This window comes from Populus euphratica, unplaced genomic scaffold, assembly GCF_000495115.2.
Source record: "Populus euphratica unplaced genomic scaffold, PopEup_1.0 scaffold120.1, whole genome shotgun sequence".
In the NCBI taxonomy this organism is placed as follows: domain Eukaryota; kingdom Viridiplantae; phylum Streptophyta; class Magnoliopsida; order Malpighiales; family Salicaceae; genus Populus; species Populus euphratica.
Window position 1 is genome coordinate 490,979 of NW_011499918.1, and position 19,902 is coordinate 510,880.

At 32.8% G+C, this 19,902-nt stretch overlaps 1 protein-coding gene across 2 annotated transcripts; it reads right to left on the reverse strand.

Annotated features, from left to right (window-relative positions):
* Positions 1-3,296: 3,296 nt before the first annotated feature.
* On the reverse strand, positions 3,297-13,786 carry LOC105134819 (binding / calmodulin binding protein). 2 transcript variants are annotated; one of them, XM_011039373.1, is made up of 22 exons: positions 13,049-13,786; positions 11,897-12,365; positions 11,725-11,810; positions 11,389-11,502; positions 11,102-11,290; positions 10,922-10,987; positions 10,673-10,732; positions 10,325-10,447; positions 10,121-10,237; positions 9,679-9,786; positions 9,467-9,596; positions 8,921-9,058; positions 8,412-8,588; positions 7,743-8,320; positions 6,847-7,024; positions 6,474-6,712; positions 5,834-5,966; positions 5,468-5,709; positions 4,763-4,952; positions 4,135-4,360; positions 3,891-4,046; positions 3,297-3,712 (listed from the first exon to the last, which is right to left on the reverse strand). In XM_011039373.1, exons 1-22 carry the CDS (start codon positions 13,715-13,717, stop codon positions 3,619-3,621), a joined length of 4,482 nt encoding a protein of 1,493 aa, XP_011037675.1. In that variant the 5' UTR covers positions 13,718-13,786; the 3' UTR covers positions 3,297-3,618. The 2 variants fall into 2 exon arrangements, with proteins under 2 accessions (XP_011037675.1, XP_011037676.1); XM_011039374.1 differs by lacking the exon at positions 5,834-5,966 and having other exon boundaries at positions 5,468-5,489; positions 6,493-6,712.
* Positions 13,787-19,902: the final 6,116 nt, after the last annotated feature.

The window sequence follows — 19,902 nt, forward strand, 5'->3', positions numbered from 1 at the left end:
AAAAATTAATATATATAAAGATCGGATTTTTATTCACACTAAAAATCAATTTGGTATAATTTTTGACATTTTTATTTATTATGGAACATAGTCGTTTTATTAAATGCAAGATAATTGTTATTTTCAAATCTCAATAACTATAAAAATTATAATTTACTAATTAAGAAAAATCAAACAAAACAATCTTTAATTTTTATGGACAAACACGAGTCTTTTTGTAATTGATAGTCACTCAGTTCACTATTTACTTGCACTCGAGTAGGAGGATTCGAATTCCTTTTTCACACGAAAAATCGGAAAAGAAAAATAATTTATTCAGATTAATGATAATTTTCGTGGATCGAGTGGATATTTTCCAGAACTTGTTGCGGTCACTGTCTCCCATCCTCCTGGTCAGGCATATGATGAAAGGGCTAGCTCGACACCCACCAAGCATGCTGAGCCACCCAGGGAGGAGATCTTTGGTGATGTAATAAGAGTAAATTCAAATGGCATCCTGAGAGGTATTGTGCAACGTGCGAGAAAGAAGTTCTTCGAGACCAGTCTCGATGTTGTGCGCAGTACTGTTGCTCTGTGGTCTGCTGCAGTTCTCTTTGACAGAAGCAGCTCAACATCATGCTTTAAAAAGCACTGCAGCAAGCTGTAGGCGTAGGTTTGCTTTCAATTGTTACAAGTTCGAGTTCTCTCGGCACTAATGAAAGCTTATATAATTAATAATTTTAGAATTTATAGGATTAATTGAGGCGCATTAAACTGGCTGAATACCCATATTAATAAATTAAAAAAAACTGCAGCAAAAGCATCATCTCCGGTGATTGTGCTGGCGAGTTGGTAGTGCAACCATAGCGCGTCACGTTGCAAACGGGCACGAAATAAACAGGATATGCGACGCAGAGTTGCGGTATAGTAAACTTTGTTCAAGCACTTGAAGATCTTCGTGACTGGACCATTATTTGTGGACATGGTAGGTTTCACCAGAGCATTCCAAAACGGTGGATCCGGAATGGGCCAACCCTACTTGAGCTCCTTATCAAGTTGTCAAATCTCGACAAGAATCTCTCTTAACTGGTGCAAGACACAGCTCTATTTTGCTGTTCTTGTAAAAAGAAATACATGTAACCAACTTGTCAAGAAATGTCCAGTTCTGTTCATGTTCATCGAGGGTAAAGGAGCTGCAAAAACTATAATTAGTGGATAGTTTTGTCTGATAGCACGAGTCTATGCAACGAGCACCGTAAATTTTGACCATCCGCCTCTTCTTCTATAGAAGGAAAACAAACCCTACTGCAAAGTTCAGAGAGCCAATCAACTTGCAAAACCTAACCTCACAATCACAGCACGGCAGCAACCTGACCACTTGCTCTATAAAAAGGCTAAACACCTGATCCTTTCTCTTATAAAGACGCGTAACTATCAATATTATGCCCCCAAAGAGGTCTGATGGAGGTGTCCATGTATACCATCAACCTTCACCATGGTACTATCTCCCCAATGAGTGTTCAAGATCAAATATAATGAAGATGGTGGTATACGGAAGCATAAAACTAGTACTGTTGCAGAAGACTATTCACAGCAGCCTATAGTTGATTTTTTAAAGATTTTTGCACCTGAAATCAAAATTGTCCTTGCTTTGGTTGCGCTATTAGTTTTTCAACTTGATGTTAAGTCAGCATTCCTTGATAGAGAATTGGATGAAGTTTATGTTGAGAAGCCTCCAAGATATGAATTAAAAGGAAAAAAAGATAAAATTTATTGACTTTATAAAGCTCTTTATGGATTAAAACAGGCACCAAGGAACATGGAACATCAAAATAAATCTTTATTTCCATCAAAATAGATTTGAAAAAAATCAATATGAACCATTACTCTATACTCTATATGAAGAAAAAGAGAGAAGATTTTCTAATGGCCTGTCTTTATGTTAATGATCTAATATATGCAAGAACAAACAAAGATATGGTTGCAGAATTCAAGAATACTAGGATGAAAGAATATGAAATGTCAGATCTTGGATTGATGAGATATTTTCTTGGCATTGAAGTGAAGCAATCTCTAGGAGATACTTTCATTTCTCAAGGAAAGTATATTGCAGATTTTCTTAAGAAATTCAAAATGTCAGAATGTAAAGCAGCAGGTACTCCTGTGACAGTAAATGAGAAGTTGCAGTAGAATAACAGTGCTGTTAAGATGGATTCAAAGATGTCTTGAAGTCTTGTTGGTTTTTTTATTTATCTTACAAATACAGTGCTTCCAGTAAGTATAATTTCTAGATTTATAGAAGAACCAAGCACACTTCATCTTGCAGCAACAAAAAAGATCATGTGATATCTTCAGGGGACAAGGATCATGTACAATAAACAAGAAGATAATAGGCTAATTGGGTTTACAGACAATGATTGCGCTGGAAGCTACGATAATAAGAAGAGTATATCTATTTATATGAAATTCTTTAGCTTTGTTTTATGTTGAGGCAAAATACATTGTTGCAAATGAAACAATTTGTTGAACACTATGGTTGAGAGGAACCCTTTCTGATATGTAGCAAAATGTCCATGATCCTACTATTATGTTATGTGATAACATGTCAACATTTAAAGTGATTAAAAATCCAGTTTTTCATGCTAAATCAAAACATATAGAGTTAAGGCATTGTCTTATTGGAGACATGGTTAGCAAGGAGGAGATAAAAGACTAGAATTTATCTATATAAATTCCTCATCTTTCTTGTCCCTTTGAAGATTACATAATTTCATTGGTGTTGCTCAAATTGGCCAAGTGAATCGAAATTAAGCATCCAGCAAGCTAACTCATGACCAGGTTTCAATAAAACTACAAGAAAAATTCACCTGGTATAATTCAATAAAAAATCCAACTTGATCTACAACCAATAAGCCTAGGAAAACTCTTCTTTTTTTTTGAAAATTTTGTCATTTTAACTTTCTTATAAATAAAATAAAAGAATTGAATTGATTTAGATAACTCAGGTCAATCCATTTTATCAGCGTTTCATGCCTGGTTTAAAAACTCGTTGATTTTTTGCCTAACCCTTGTGCGCTTAGCTTCATGATAAATTCTGATTAATTATAAAGAAACGTAGATAAGAAAGCATCTTATGAGATTTCTCCTAATATATGTCCCTGGCATAAATAAATCAGGATAATTAACATAGTTTTGCAATTTGTCTAGTGGTTTTTGATCCGTCGCAGCGTTTTCATGGCATCTACGAGGCACTTGCAGGAGTAGAACAGTGCTGTGTTCTAATTCCAACTTCACGTACACTGCCCTAGAAGTAGGGAGGGAGAAAAAAAACAAAGACAATTAGTGATCAAATATTCAGTACAGTTTATCAGTAAAGAAAATCAACTTCACTCAAATCTGCACACCTCTCAACACTCTTTACTTTTCTAAGAACCTTTGAAATTGAGACACAATGAGATCAGAAGATCTCCAAGCTCAAGCATGCAAAGATAAATTACAAGGCAATAGAAAGAACGCCTAAAAACATGGCCCTGGAACAGCTCCAGAATGTTGCATTTTCCATACCTTGAAGGGCAACTACAAGGGCCACTATAAATATTTACTAGAAATACAACAGGCATAAATTGTATCCGAGTTTGACTACCAAAGTTTGCTATTTATCAGTTTCAAAAGTTCGACAGCTTCCCGTAATCTTCTTTCCATGTTGTCCCTCACTGCCATGCTGCGAGGTTTCCTGCACAAAGATAGGTTGTATTGAACTTCGCTATCTTTCGCTTATTGTGATAACATGTTTTTTCTATAAAATTAACCAAAAACTAGGTTTTTATTCCTATAAAAATCATTGCAGTTTCAGTTACACTAATCTCAAGTATAATTGTAAGGGAATAGAGTTCTGAATGCCAGCAACTTACTTCTTCTCGAAGTTTGCCTTCCTTGTTAATTCTTCCACAAGACTGTGTAGCCTCTTTATAATGGGTGGTTTCCTCAGCACCATTTCAACGCCTTTTTGATGCGAACAGATCTTCTTCATAACATCAGAAGCAATGAAATATCCTTCCTCCTTGTTCCTGGACAACATTAGTTAGAAGACACTTTGTTCATACATAGCAAATAAAAACATACCATGGACTTCTAATCAGAACTTAACAAAATAACCTGAGCAACTGCCAAAGAATTGTTTCTACTACTCCTTGACTGTCAATAAGCACTTCAATCAAATGTGGATAATGGGCAAGATTCCGGAGAACTGAGAGTGCATGCTTTAAAACCTCCTGGTCAGGCATGCTTTGGCTGACTGAGCGAATCAGCTTCAGTAAGTTGTCAATTGCCCCAGCAGCCACAAGTTTCTCACAACATTTTTGAGAGTGTTCTGTAGTCATATCTGGCAAAAAAAAACTTGGAATAAATATACAAAATGATACCCTCTTTCAAGAAGTATATGGTTGACTCATTATTTCAACTAAAAAGAAAAATGGATATCTATGCTCACTCAATAAATTGAAGATTCAATAAAGATCATGAACTGCGTAAGATGGCATGGACATGCATTAGTTTTCATGCCAACACAAGCTAGTGAAAGCAAGTGTCTTTGCATCTTGTCCAATCATGTCATGATATTGTCAAACCAACCAGTACTTTCTTCAGGAAAGATGAGTGTTTTTTATGCAGGTTACAATAATTACACAGCCACCATTTGATTCCCATGCTACTTCCCAGTGAAGCATGGATTACATATCAAAACATTCAAATTTCTAAACGATCTGAGACATAAGAAAAATCTTACCCAAAGTTGCACAAGTGTGAAGAATTCCACTAACACTTTTCATGCTTGATAGTTCTGAAAGAGCCACTATGAGCCTGTTAATAATACGCATGCTGTCATCCACATTTTTAGCAGAATTTTGCATTCTCAGGCGCAAATCCAGGAGCTGCCCTCTAGCATTTTTACGTGCAAGGAAACCTTTCCAGTGCGACTGTTGAATTTACAAATGCCAGTTAGCCTAGAAATATGTACCTTTCCAGTGCAACTGTCGGATGTCAGTTAGCCTAGAAATATGTTCCAAGGAAAATATTGAACCATAAATGGGGCAGATAATATAAATGCCAACTCAGGAATATAATTGGGCTGACTAAAGAAGACCGATGCACAGAGAAAGGTGCCAAAGCTAAAACAATTCCAACTTACAAGGCTTCAGGGAAGCAACTAATTCACCTTTGATCCGGGAAAATATACACCCATGACAGAGAAAGTGGAGAGAAAGCAGTGTGTCAAATTTAAGTAAACGCCATGTGACCAAGACATGGATTCATAAAGAAAATTGTATTTATCCAAGTCATACATGAACGACTACTAAATTCAAGGGCAAAAAAGTTTTCAATTTTGTAATCACTTGGAAATATTTTAATCAGATATCCAGTTATAACGAACCAGATTTATTACATGGAAATGCAACATAGAAAAATAATAGCAGAGATCTATTAGTCTTACTTGAACCACGACAACGTGCTGCCTCTCTCTAGTTGCCTTTTTCCTGCCAATCCAACCTCGAACATGAGACTGTACGAGGATTGCTGATTTTGCTCTATGCTTCAGCAATAAAACACCTCTCCACCACCTTTGCAGCTTCAGAATAGAAGACATCACTATTTTCAATTCCAAACTCTGCAAGCAGACTCTTGAGGTTTGCATTTTGCAATAACTAGCAGTAGCTCTATGAAAGTGAGAAGCCCCTGCATCAGTCCGATGCCAGATATTCTTAAGATAACTAAACTCAAACCATATTTCAATAATGCAGAGAGCTTGTATGAAATAAAATGTGCTAGCAACTAAAGTTTAGAAGATATTTTCACAAACCTAATAGCCTATTTCGAGTAATCTCTCCTCTGACAAACCCCTGAATCTCTATAGTAGCTTGTTTACAGCAATGAAATGCCTTCCAGCAGTTCAAACATCGAACAGCACTTTGGATTTTTAACACCGCTTCTCTCTGGAACAAAAAGTTACTGTTTATTAGCCAAAAACAGCAGTGTCAAACGTAATCTACAAGCAGGCCAATTTCAGCTAAATTTACAGGCTCATTGACATCACGAGTGGCAAAGATTACATAACAGCCAACTGTATAAAGTGATTGGTCTGAGACAAAGGTCTACTGACACAATTGCCAGAGAATACCAAGACTTCGAAGAAAGAACTAAAAAAAAAAAAAACACAAACAAAATAAAGGACAAAAGAGAAACATAAGCATTTTGCAGTTAAGTTGGGAGTACACCATGTCTAGTTAGATAGGAACATGCAGAGGAAGTTTGTTTTCTATATGCATAGTTAAGGCAACCATGTAGAGGAAATTTTGTTTTAATCACACCAATATGTAACAACCAACAATTCAAGGGCAAGCAAATGGTATGAACTTACACTCAATCAGATATTCTGGTAAATGCGCAAGCCATTTCCTGTTAAAAATAAAAGCAGAACTCAAAAGAAGTCACAGTCTTACTTGGAGAGCAACACATTGCCTCTCTCTAGAGGCCATTTGCCTGCCAATCCAACCTCGAATGTGAGCTTGTATAACAATTGCAGACTTTGTTCTGAGTTTGAGAAATAGAATGCCTCTCCACCACCTTTGTAGCTTCAAAACTGAAGACATCAGTACTTTCAGTTTCAAGCTCTGAAAGCAGACTCCTGAGGTTAGAAAATTTCCGTAACTAGCAATGCCTCCAGAAAAGTGAGAAGCCCCTGTAACAATCAGATGCAAAATATATTGAAAGCTAAGCAAGCTAAACTTGATAAGCAATTCAGAAATGAACAGGCAGTTAATCAAAGAAAAGATGCAGGCATTTAAACTTTGGGAGAAGACTTTCACAAAATACCTAATAGCCTATTCCGAGTAGTATGTCCCCTGACAAACCGTTGAATTTCAATCGTAGCATCTTTGCAAGCCTTAAATGCTGTCCTGCAGTTTAAACATCGAATAGCACTTTGAATCTGTGTTGCTGCTTGTTTTTGGAACAAAAAGTCCCTCCTTATTAGCCAAGCCCGGCAGTATCTCTGGATTCATTTGAACATAATGGAACTTAAAATATATAAAAGAAATTTTTTTTTGTACTTCAGGTAAAATTTGTCTAGAGCATAAAGCAGTGATATTTCATGGAAAATGCTTTAAGGTTGGAGCTGTAGTGAAATCATCCCCAAAACACCCAGCCTTTCCAGGACCACAGTAAGCAAAGCAAATTCTACCCAATAGAAAAACTTCCATCTTGCTGAATTCAGATAGCACATAGAAGCAAGAAATGCACATGTAATGCCTTACAAGTTGCTATATACAAGTGAATTGCATTCAGACAAATGAACAAAATAAACAAACATTTATCTTGATGCAAGTAAGTGCTACAGGAATTCAACAATTATGAAAACCTTTGCCACTTCTGATAGGCAGCAGAATTAGTACTTAACCTAAGTGTTATCACCCACAGAGAGAACATTTACTCGTTAAAAAGAACAAAGAAACTGAGCATAATATTTATGCAAAATAAATACAACACTAAAACTAAATACCAAGAAACTCATTTTCACAATCTTCCCCTTCAACCCTCAAGTGGCATTTAAAGTAGTTATTTTGTCAGTAAAGTAAATGGACCAACACAAAAGCTAAGTCCTATAAGTTTAAGGATTCTACATGCATTATTTATCAATTCATAAATGCATGTAACTCATATTTTGATGCAAAAAAATGTGCATAAAGGCATACGATAGGCAGATAGCTTACTTGAAGCACACCAATGAGATACAGATATCTTCCCACTTTTCTCCTTACAATCCATCCACGGACACAAGACTGAATAACAATGGCTGACTTTTTAGCAATACTAAATTGTTGAAAAGCCCTCCGACATCGTAAGCATCTATAATTACTTTGAATTTTCATTATAGCTTGCTTCTGGATTAAAAATGTCCTTCTCAGCAGCCAACCTTGGAAATGACTTTGAATTTTAGTAGCAGCAAGCTGCTGTTCGTGGATGGACCTGGAAATTATAGTCTTTGAAGAAAGCTGAACTGTTAGACCATCAAATTGGCACGTGGATGAAGCCTTTTCCAATTGAACATCCTTATACCTAGACCTTGCTGCCCAACCACGAATGAATTTCTGAACAGCAATGGCAGCATTGACTATATCAAGAGTGGATACATCAAGATTACTAACACAATCACTTTTATGTCTTTGTCTGATCCAAATCCTCGTGGCTTTCTGAATAAGCGTAGCATCTCTTCGTAGCTTGACAAATCTATGCCGGTCAACAATGAACTTCACATATCTCCCTAGGTTTTCAGCCTGGCTCCACCTTTCTGCATGATTAACCAAACAAAAAGGTACGTGAGTAACTCAACAGAATGTGCAGGGATTCATACAAATGAACTGGTGAATAGAAGTAGGTACCACATCTAAAATCCTGAACCGTGACACTACTGAATTTTAAAAGGAATGGTCTCTTCTTCACCATTAACCAAGCCCGAATAGCAGTTTGCAAAAAGGAAGCCGCTCTTCTCATCTTCAAAAAGTTATGGCGTTCAACTGATCTCCTAAAGTGGGATTGTATTACTTTTGCAGCATTTTCTGAAACAGTATTGATTGTTAGTCAGAAAGAAGAAATTAGTAATCAAAGATTATGGTATAAGGCAAAGAAGTGATGCGCTACTTCTAATAGACTTAGATGATCAATCCATGAAAAGATGATTTCCATAAAAGGGAAAAATATACAACTATTTAAATTGTTGCCTCTAAAAACGGAAATTAACTGAACAGCATGGCAGTGCCTAACAAATTTGCAAACAAGAAAAAACTACAAACTTCAATAAAGATCATATCAAACAACTTAAACAGAACAATTATTGCAACTTGAAATATAGGTGCACTTTTCAATTGAAAAGAAAACTCAATGAGAATACCTCTTTGAATGATGATGCCCAGATTGCTAGTTGAGGTGCACTCCAAAACAGAAGTACCAGGCTGTGTGATGAATTTGTTGTTTCGTTCCGCCATATCTTGCCACCAAGCCTTAATAGCCCTAAACTTTCTAGCAGCATCTGCATAAACAAGTTCAAATAACAGATTAAAAAAGAAGAAGCTTTAAAACCAATATTCTTGTTTCCATTCCTACAACTGCATGTGAATGGTGCAAGCATTTTATCATTTTATTTTTTAAATCCTTTCTTTTAGTCTCATTCCAGGTAAATATATCTCATTCATCATAAGCCATACATATTGTTTTTATATATGAAACAAATTTAATGAAGGGTAATGCTCATCCCTATATTTCCCATTTGAAATGGGACCCAAGAGGCAAAAGTTGTATAAACCTTTGAAAACTTCGGTGCTTTTGAATTAAGTACACATTTGAAAACATTCAGTAATAAGAGGAAAAGGAAAGAGAACATTTACATAATGACAAGAAACACCAAAAAGAGATTTACTACTAAATTAAAGGTGGAAACCTTCTGTACTGGAGCCATCTATTATGTCTTGGTCCAGCTCTGCTTCTGAACTTAAAGAACACCTACCAACGCTTGAAGTTCTCCTCTCTTGACAATCACAACACAATAGTTTATGGAAATTCAGTTGATCCTATCAAACAGAAAAGAATTATTAAAATATATCCCAAGAGTGTTGCCTCAGTCATCATCCAGCAAAAGAATTCTAGCTTTACCATGGTTTTCTTTACAGTCAGTTGTGATGAGAGGAACACCAATAAAATTACCACACTTCGATGATTAATTGCGCCACTATGTTCAAGAATGTCACTGATATGAAGAACCTGTAAATACAATACATAAAGTCATAGACATAACTTCTGACAAAAGTTCAAACATGTATATCTCTAATCAAGAAACAAGGTCATATGTTGACACTAAGGCCAATTTCTCAGCCACTGAAAAGCTGATCTAATCAAATTTTCAGGTCATTTATAAAGTACAAAACTTTTTCTCAAGATGTCCTTTAAATATGCCTTGCCTTAAAAACCAACAACTTCAACACGTCCAAATGTTTTACTTATTGTTTCTCAAGTTGACATGCCTTAAAACATATAAATGGATTGTCAGCTGTTGGTTAAGCGTTATGCATGTAGACAGATAGTTTATGATCTTTACCTCAGGAAAATTCCACAGTAATGTTGTCAGCTTCTGTGACAATAAGAAATTGTGGACTGAATCTGTATAATCAATAGCTGACATAAGTGATTCTTCTCTTCTACTTTCACGAGGATCCTGTGAAAAAAGATGAAGTGAAAATAAACATGAGAAAGAAGGATTTGTTGAGCTTGAAAACCAGTAAAACTGCAAGACATGCCGTACCTTTGGAGAATGAGAACAAGAAAGTTCTTTACGGAAATAATAGTCAAGCAAACACCATATGGCTTTACCGTCAACCAATGAAGCAAAATTATCAATTTTATAATCATATTTTCCACAAACTGCCTGCAGAAACAATTTCAATGGCCATGAAGCAAGTAAAACTACCAAATGAGCATTACCAAGTCAGAAAAAAATTGATAAAATCTGCATGTTTCTGCTGGCAAAACAAAAAAAGAAAAGACCTGACATGATAAGTGATCTCAAGAAGAGAGAGGAGGAAGGTGGGGGGTTGGGGGGAGGAGATCCATGCATAGACGTAGTGGCGTATATTCTATATAGCAGCCATACCTGAATCCAACTCAAAAGCAACTCCAAAGGAGAGGAACCAGGACTGATGTTAGCGGAGTCCTATGCAATAGAAAACAATAAGAGCAACATAAATATACAGCGGCTCTGAAAATGACTTGAGAAAAAAGATGAAAAGAAATACAGAAAGCACAAGAATCTCAGCTACCTCTTTAAAGTTCAAAGCTAGAAAGAGAGTGACTTTATGTAACATTTAATAAGCAAGAGGAAACTGATCTGACTGAAGCATACCATGTTAACTCCATGAATTTTCAAAATTTCATTCGCTAAGGTTGTTTTGTTGAGCAGAAGAGGCAACTGTGGAATTTGATTACAAGTTATAACCAGTCAACAACCTTAATCACTCCTAATATATTGAATATTACAATTCCAAAATCAAAGACTTTGTGAAATAGGAAAAACCCAACAAACCTGCAAGTGAACAAACATGTTCCAGAGCAAAGAAACAGTTAGCTCCATATCTCCATTAGCAACATCGTCTTCCAAGATTGTCATTCCATCTTCATCTTGCAATGTTACACCAGCACGCTTTAGATATTGCAGGGCAAGGCCACAATTTGCTAAATTTCTCTTGCGGGTATCTGATGGAACTACCATTTTCTGCCACATAACAAGCCCTACTAAGTAAGACAAATAATGTTCAATAATTACAAAGAGTCATTTTCCTAAAGAACAAGAAAGAGGAAAAAAGGGCCAACCATAAGAATAGAGGAATCATTTTGTAAGAGCTGGATGGCTCTACAAAGCCTCACTCCATCTTGAAGCTCCGCAAATAAATCTGTCACTCTGAAGTCATACTCAACGAGGGAACACTGCCAAAAGAAATTTTTGTTGGTAAATTAACCAATTAAAAACATAACAGTGTTCATAAAATTGAACTTTGAGATGTCATTATCAATGCAGAGTGTCTAGCCCCTTTTTTAACTTTGAACAGAGATTTAAAATGATGATGATACAACACTAGCCTTTTTATCCTGAAAAAACACACATGCAAGTGCTAATAAACAAGTTATTACGAGGACTGAACTACATACCTGTTGATAAGATACTTTGTAACCTATGATAACTAGATGTGCAAGAAGATTCCCTTCTCCATGCATCACCTCCGATGATAAGAAATCTAGAGATAAAAGTCATTCTACAATGAATAGGATGTAGTTATAACTCAATCTGTAAACAACCAAAATAAAGAACTTCAAAAATTACCATTAATCATTTGACGGCTAGACTTTATACTAGACTGCACAACGAACAGAAGAGGTGAACCCCCATCTACTCCATCAATTCCATACTTTAAAGAAAGACCACTCTGCAATTTAGCTCTATCTAGAATAAGAACCAGCAGCAAAAACCTCTTCAATATAACATTTCCCAAGGACTCATAGTAACCTGGTCTATATAACCCTTCAACCTTCCTGTTATAAGCATAAGTTTTGGCTAGTCCAGTATGTGAAAGAAACTGTTTCTCTATCACCATCTTCAAGAATGATATTTCTTGATCAGAATCAATATCTCCACTGGGCAACAAGGAATCGCCACCAAGAATAATTTGTAATCCAATTCGAAGCCAAACTGGATTATAGCACATGAGAATTCGCATGGCTTTCTCCTTCATGCCAAAATCTGTTACAATAGGACAATGTGGCTTCATTTTCAACCTCCCTTCATCTATAGTCTGTAAAATGAATAAAAATATTCAATTCTCTGCATCGAAAACAACAGTTTCTTGACTAAAATCACAATAAAACACATCAGTTTGCCCAGGCAAGTCCAACAAAACAAAATATCTCCTTTCACTACCCCAACATTTTAAGTAAAATGGCACTAAATACATTAATTTTTACTAATCAAATTGAACAAAAGAAACCGATGCAACTACTTTCTTAAACCAAATCAGTAATAAAGCAAATAAATTTCCCAAAGCAATACCACCAAAACAGATTATTCAAAGCTATAGCAACTTCTTTAATTTTCCACTACCATGTCCAGTAACACACAATTCCTTCATATTAAATACTAACTTAAAATAAATGATTTTTCTTAATCAAGTTTTTGAAAAAATACAATTCCATTACCTTGCCAATTATTTTTCCTAACAAAAATTTCATTGAAACACATAATTTAACCAATATTTTCCCTTGTCAAATACAGCAAAACCCACAATTATCAAGCAACTAGTTATAACAATTCAACAACTAAAACGAGATTTAAACAAAACGCATAATCTTCCCCTAATCAACCATTAAAACCCACAATTATTCCGCAATCGAAATCCCAATTAAACAAACATAACTCCCTGAAATCAATCAAACAAACAAAACCCACAAAAAATTAAGAGAACCCCACAATTTTACAAACCTTAACAACAACAACCGTAGCATCAAAAACTTCCTTACAACATCCCAAACTCAAATAAACCCTCATTCTCTCCATCAAATCCTCCACACTACACACTTCCTTCAATCCCTCCTTCAATTTTCCATACCTCTTAAAATTCAACACGTCACCATCCCCACCAACCCCTCCTCCTTTCCACGTCACATCCCTACTCCTCTTCGGACTCCTCCACGTATCACCCACCCCGGCTGCTCCACCTTCCCTCTTCCCCAACCCCACCAGAACACTGGGCCCCGCCACCGCATTCTGGGTGAAATTACAAGAGCACCCACAAGCACTAGGGTTTTCGAACAGGAAATTAAGCCAAGTAGTGAGAGATTTCGACAGTGTTTTCAGCGCCTGTTCTTTCCTAATCTGTGCCTTTCTTGATGACTGTGACTGCTCGATCTCGAACGCCTTGAGCCTTCTCCGGGCCGTGGTTGAAGCAGGCTTGGGCCTGAACTGGCCTGATAAGGAAGGACGGTAGGAGGAGGAGGAAATTGGGGTTCGTTTTGAAGCAGTGAAGAATTGAGAGCTCGGAGAAGTAAATTTGGAGAGATTTGGAGGGCGTTTTGGGGTTTTGAAATTCGATACGTCCTTGAACGGCTGGGGATACGGTGACGGACATGGATATTGCTCGCTGCCTTCCATTGGCTGTGATTTCTTGAGAGAGAAAGAGAGCTTTTTTCTCGTAGTTAGAGAGAGAGATTTTGAGAGAGAAGTGAGAGGGGAGAGAGGGGTCTGGTTATGTGGGTTTTTGAATTTTGAAATGGGAGGGGAGGGAGGGGAGTTTACGAAAATGGGCTTGGAGAGGCGGGAGCGGAGGTTTGAGATTTGAACTTGAGTAGGGGTATTAAGGGAAGAAGAAATGTGGATCCAATGGGGACGTAAAGGGAAAAAGGGAAACCTAATGCTTAATGTTTACTCAATTTATCAATTGAGTACTAAACTTTTTTTATTTTTTCAATTTTGCTCCAATTTTAATCCATAGATGACAATGCTACTTCCCTATTCATATAAATTTAACGATAGTTAGAGATTAAGAAACCTTAAATTAGCCTCTAATGTAGAATTTCTGAATTGTCATCTAATGGATGGACGAAGGCTGAAATTGTTTCATATTAATCATATATAGGGTAAAATAGATGTGGGACAAAGTGGTATGAGCAAAATTATGATTATTGAGAAATTTAATAATGATTGAGAAATAACTAGTGTTATTCTATTATTATTTATTGAGATATGCTTTAAAGAAAAAAATAGATACAAGAAGAGAAGAAATTATAGGTGTATATATTCTTATCATTTTTATTTTCTCTTCTTTTCTCGTGTTGCTCTTTATTTTTAAAGTGAATCTTCAAGAATAACTAATATGATATTATTAGCTGTTATATATTCACAATAAATTTTTTAATGATTGTTAAGCATTTTCACCCAATATATTAAAATAAACCTAAAGTTGTTTTAAGAAACAATTTTAGAATCATATTTTGTCTCTCTCTCTCTCTAATTTTGTAGCTTACATTAATTGAAATTTTGAAAAATCACTATGATCCAGTGTTATGACATTTAGGATAAACTAGCAATTTAACTAGTATTTCATTACAGGCAATGATTATTTTTTTATGACATTTAGGATAAACTAGTAATTTAACTGGTATTTCATTACAGGCCATGATTATTTTTTAAAAACAATATGGGCTATATTAGCTACTTCAATGTATTTTTTATCATAAAAACTTCAAAGTATAAATTGAAAAGCCTATTCAAATATCTCATTAAATGAATTAACAATCATTTATGTAAATAAACTAGGGTAATTAACCATAACTAAAATAAAAATTTATAAAATTAAGAAATGAATATCAATCAGGATATGCAACCACACAAAATAAGATGTTTACCTGATTGTATTTACTAAACTTGTTTATTAAAATCAATAAAAGATAAATTCACAACCTAAAAAACTCATAACTTAAAAGATAAACAAAAATAAAATTGAATTCTAAATGAATTTGCATAATATCTTGAAAAATCAAACACAAACAAAACAACTCTAAAAAAACTTATATTAAAAAATGACATGCAAAACTCGTGACTTGGATTATAAGATTATGATAAATTTATAAAAAAGAAATTAAAGATAATTACAAAACCAATATTAAAAAAAAACAAATGCAAAGCGATAAGATCGTATGAAGTCGAATATTTAACAAACCAAATATCAAAAGATGAAATAAAAAAATTACATAAAAGAATCTAAAATATAAGGGTGAAAAAAAATTAATTAGAGAGCAACTAAAAATTTGATTTGATATGCGCTTCGTAACAGATCATAATTTTTCTTTTCAAAAAAACTTGAGTGTAAAAACTATTTTGATATGTTTTTTTACATAATATAGCAACTAAAAATTTGATTTGATATGCGCTTCGTAACAGATCATAATTTTTCTTTTCAAAAAAACTTGAGTGTAAAAACTATTTTGATATGGTTTTTTACATAATATAAATTATAAATGTAAATGAAAAGTTTATCCAAACATCTAATAATCATTTATGTAAATAAATAAATTTTTTGTTAACAATAACTATAAGAGAAACTGAAAAAATTAAGAGATAGACATAGATCAAGATATTTGATCTCGCAAAATAAGATATTTACTTATTTGTGTCCATTAAATTGTTCACTAAAATCAATAAAAGATAATAGAAATAAAAACACGTATGAAACAGAGTAAATAAAATAAAAAAAACACGTAACAAATATTATTTCAAAATAACTATTTTTTGTACAAGACAAAACCTACTTATATAAAGTAAATTAAAAAATCAACAAAATTAACACACAAAACAATACAATTTTTTTTTAAAAAAATAAACATTTTTATCCCAAAATAGATTGCAAAAATCATAGTTTAGGTAACGAGACGAAGAGAAACTGATATAAAAAAATATGAAGGTAACCATAAAACATTTTTTTAAACAATGTATAATGATAAAATCACAAAATATAATGAGGAAAAAAATTGATTCCTATCCATATTAACACTTAAAACTTGTGACCCGTGTCATTAAATTGAAAGCATTACAAATAAAAAAATCATGAAGTCCAATCTCAAATAAATCAAACACCAAAAGATATATCGAGGAAAAAATCAACCTTGTAAAAAATTTAATTAAAAAATAAGGTTTGAAACCAAAATAAAAAATAAATTTGAGGGCATTTAAAAATTAAATTGCAATGTTAAATTGAAAAGAAAAAAATAATTAACAAAGAGAAAAAAGAAATCAAAAGAATAAAGACTAAATTGAAAAAAAAATAACATAAACTTTGATTGAAGGATAAAATTGAATACTAATAAAAATTTAACAAAAAATCCAAGGGTAAAAATGACAAATCAAAAGAATAAGGACTGAATTTATGAAAAAAATACATGAAAAATTGTAATTTAAGGACTAAATTGAAAACATAAAAAAACTTTCCAAAAAGGTCAATGATGAGAATAAGTAATAAAAAAACATAAGGGTTGAAAATGAAAACAAAAAAAAAAAGACAAACATGTACTTTAATTGAAAGAGAGAGAAAAGTAGGAAGAACAAAGAAGAAATGACCATCGATGACAAATCCTCGAGCCACCACTAACATGCTCTACACCAAGGGGAAGAGCACGTGACGAAGCTTCTAGTGATATGATAAAAGGCCAGTTTTGAACAAACAATGGTGTCGTACAAGCCGTTGAAAGAATATGAATGTTACCAACATGCTAACACATAAAAAACAAGAACCAACAGCTTTTCAAAATTTAATAATAAAAATAAATGTTAAATTACTAAAAAGCCTCTCATAACCTTAAAAATAACAAATAAACCAATGTAAGAGTACTAAAACACCATTGAATGCATATAAGCTATTTTGTCTTATCCAAGAGCAAAGAAGTATTTTGCTTGTTAAAAAACCCCTTGGTTAGTAGGTTTAAATTTCATTGACATTAGGGGTAGAAGAATATTTTTATTGTACAAAATAATATGAAATGACAATATTTATGTCCAATCTTTTAACGACGGAAATGACAATATTTATGTCCAATCTTTTCCAATGAAGAATGCATCAACATAAAAAGGATTAAAATACCCTCATATCACAGCCTTCAAACTTTTCCAATGAGGGGCACAAAGTTAAATTCACTGTAGCAATCCATAGTAAACTTTATCTATTGCTACAATGAATTCACTATGTGTTTTTTAGTATTATTTAATTAGAATTTATTTTGAGACACTCGAACTAAATAAATAATTTGATATGATCAAACGATTGGAGACTTAGTTGAAAATAGGATAAGATGTTATAAGCTAAATTATTATTTTTTTAAAGAGAAGATAAAGTTTCCTTTTCTCTCTTTCTCTTTGGTATGACCAAAATTTGTTCTTAATTTTTATTTTTGTTCATTTTTTAAAGGCTGGATGATTCATATAAGATGCAACCTAGTTTGAATTCTTAAAAACAACCCATCCAAATTGGTTGTAAAATCTTATGATTCTTAGAATAGTTTTGTTTTATGTAAAATATTTTACAAATAAAAAATATATTACATGTAAAATAATATTTTTCTATATATTTTCTTGTTCTTGTAAAATATTTTTCAATAATAATAATAATAGTGAAGGAGGTGATAGTGATAATTATGAAAAAAGAGGTGATGAAAAAGAAAAGGATGGTAATGATTATGGTGAGAAAATATGTGGTGGTAAGATGATAGTGGTGGTGGAGGGGTGGTAAGGTGACTGTGGCGGTGGTGATGGTAGTGGAGGAGGTGAAAAGGATGGTGCAATAAAATAACGATGATGGTAAAATAATAATGGTGATGATGATGAAGAAAAAGACAACAGTAAGATGATGGTGATAATAAAAGAAGTTGTGAGGTGGTTATTGTAGTAGTGATAAAGAAAAGGGGTGGTGGTCATGGTAAGATAGAGGTAATTGTTGCAAGAGTTAGATGATTTTGTAAGTGAATCATTATTCATCAAATATTATTGAAAAATATCTTTTAGCAAATAAACTAAGTTTGAAGGTTGATTGTAAAATATTTTTTATTGAATAATTTTATTATGAAATGCTTTACATGAAATAAACATAGAAAAATATTTTTTGGAAACAAACACGAAAAAATTTTAAAAATATTTTATACAAAACAAACATATTCTTTATAATTTTTTAATTAGTGAATTGTGATTTATTTATATTTTAACCATGGCATTTTGAAGTTATTGATATTATTCAAAAAATAAAGTTTAATTAACTAACAAAAAAACTAGGGAACTAGGGGGAGGGTTAGTATACCCCTGTTGACATAACATTATTTACTAGAATGATTTTTTTTTCTTTGGTTTTTTCCTCTCTTATCTATGTTTTTTTTTTCTCAATTTCAATTATATCCTTCAACATTAAGTTTATTAGAGATTGGATTTCATAATTTTTTTTAATCTCCTTCTTATGAGATTATCTCATTCTCATGTTTTGGACCATGAGTTTGATGAGTTAATTCAGTTGACTTGAATTATTATTTTTTCTAAGTGATTTTTCTCCCCTTAATTTAATCCTTCAATATTAGATTGATTGAGAGTTATACTATGTGATTTATTTTGGTGTACTTTTTATGAGGTTATCCCCTTCTTATGACTCAGGTCACGAGTTTAACGGGTTAACCCTGATTGACCTAAGTTTTTTTTCATGTTTTTTTATCAAGTTTTTTTTTTCAATTTCATCTTTCAACACTTGATTGATTGAGAATTGAGCTTCATAATTTTTTACCATTTGCTTTCTATTGAGTTATCTCAATCTCTTAACCTAGGTTGAGGTTTTAACAAGTTAATTCGTGTTAACTCAAATTGTTTTATGGATTTTTTTTTAATTGATTTTTTCAGTTTTTTCCTTCAACATTAAGTTTGTTAGGAATTAAGCTTCGTAATTTATTTTGATTTACTTTCTATGAGATTATCATGATCTCATATCTTGACATATAGATTAACAAGTTAACTAAGGCTGGTCTGAATTGATCCAATATGTTATTATCTTAATATTTATTAAAAATATCTCATCTTAAATATTTATTTTGAATCAAACTATTTTTTTAAAGGTTATTTTAGTTACTTTTGAGCCCGCCAAAATGACCAAGCCACATTAGATTAATTCTCACATAATTTTAAATTTTTTTCTACTAGAAAAAACATTAGCAATATCAAGATATTTTTTAACATTAATTTTTTTATCTAACCCGTAGTGTAGCATAAGTCAATTATCCAATAATTAACTAAACATCTAAAAGAACTAGATTCCTTTAGTTAGCATCATTATTCACATGAACTATATCAACAATTTATTTTATTTTTATTTTTTAATTATCCTTCAATTTTTTTTATTTAATTCATTTGTAATGTAATTTCATGAGATAAAGTTTTAAATTTTAGTAGAAAATAAAATTAAAAGATAGAGAATTATAATAAAAATCACGGAGAAAATACATGATCAATTTTTCTAATTTATTTTATTAATTTTTTAGTCTATGGATTTGAGTGAAAAGAAAGAAACTTGTTGAAAAACAATAAAAAAAAAATAAAGTTATTAATTGACTATATTTTAGCCATAAAAAAAATAGGATCTCCCTCAATAGATTTATTTTTTTGAGAAGAATTTAAAGGATATAATTTTTCTTTTTAAATATAACAAAAAAAAAAGATCATTTGGTTTATTTTAATTTAATTAATTTTTATTTTTTAAAATGATTTTAGAGTATTTTGGGTTGTGATCATGAAAAGCTGTTTTAAGATAAGCATTGAAG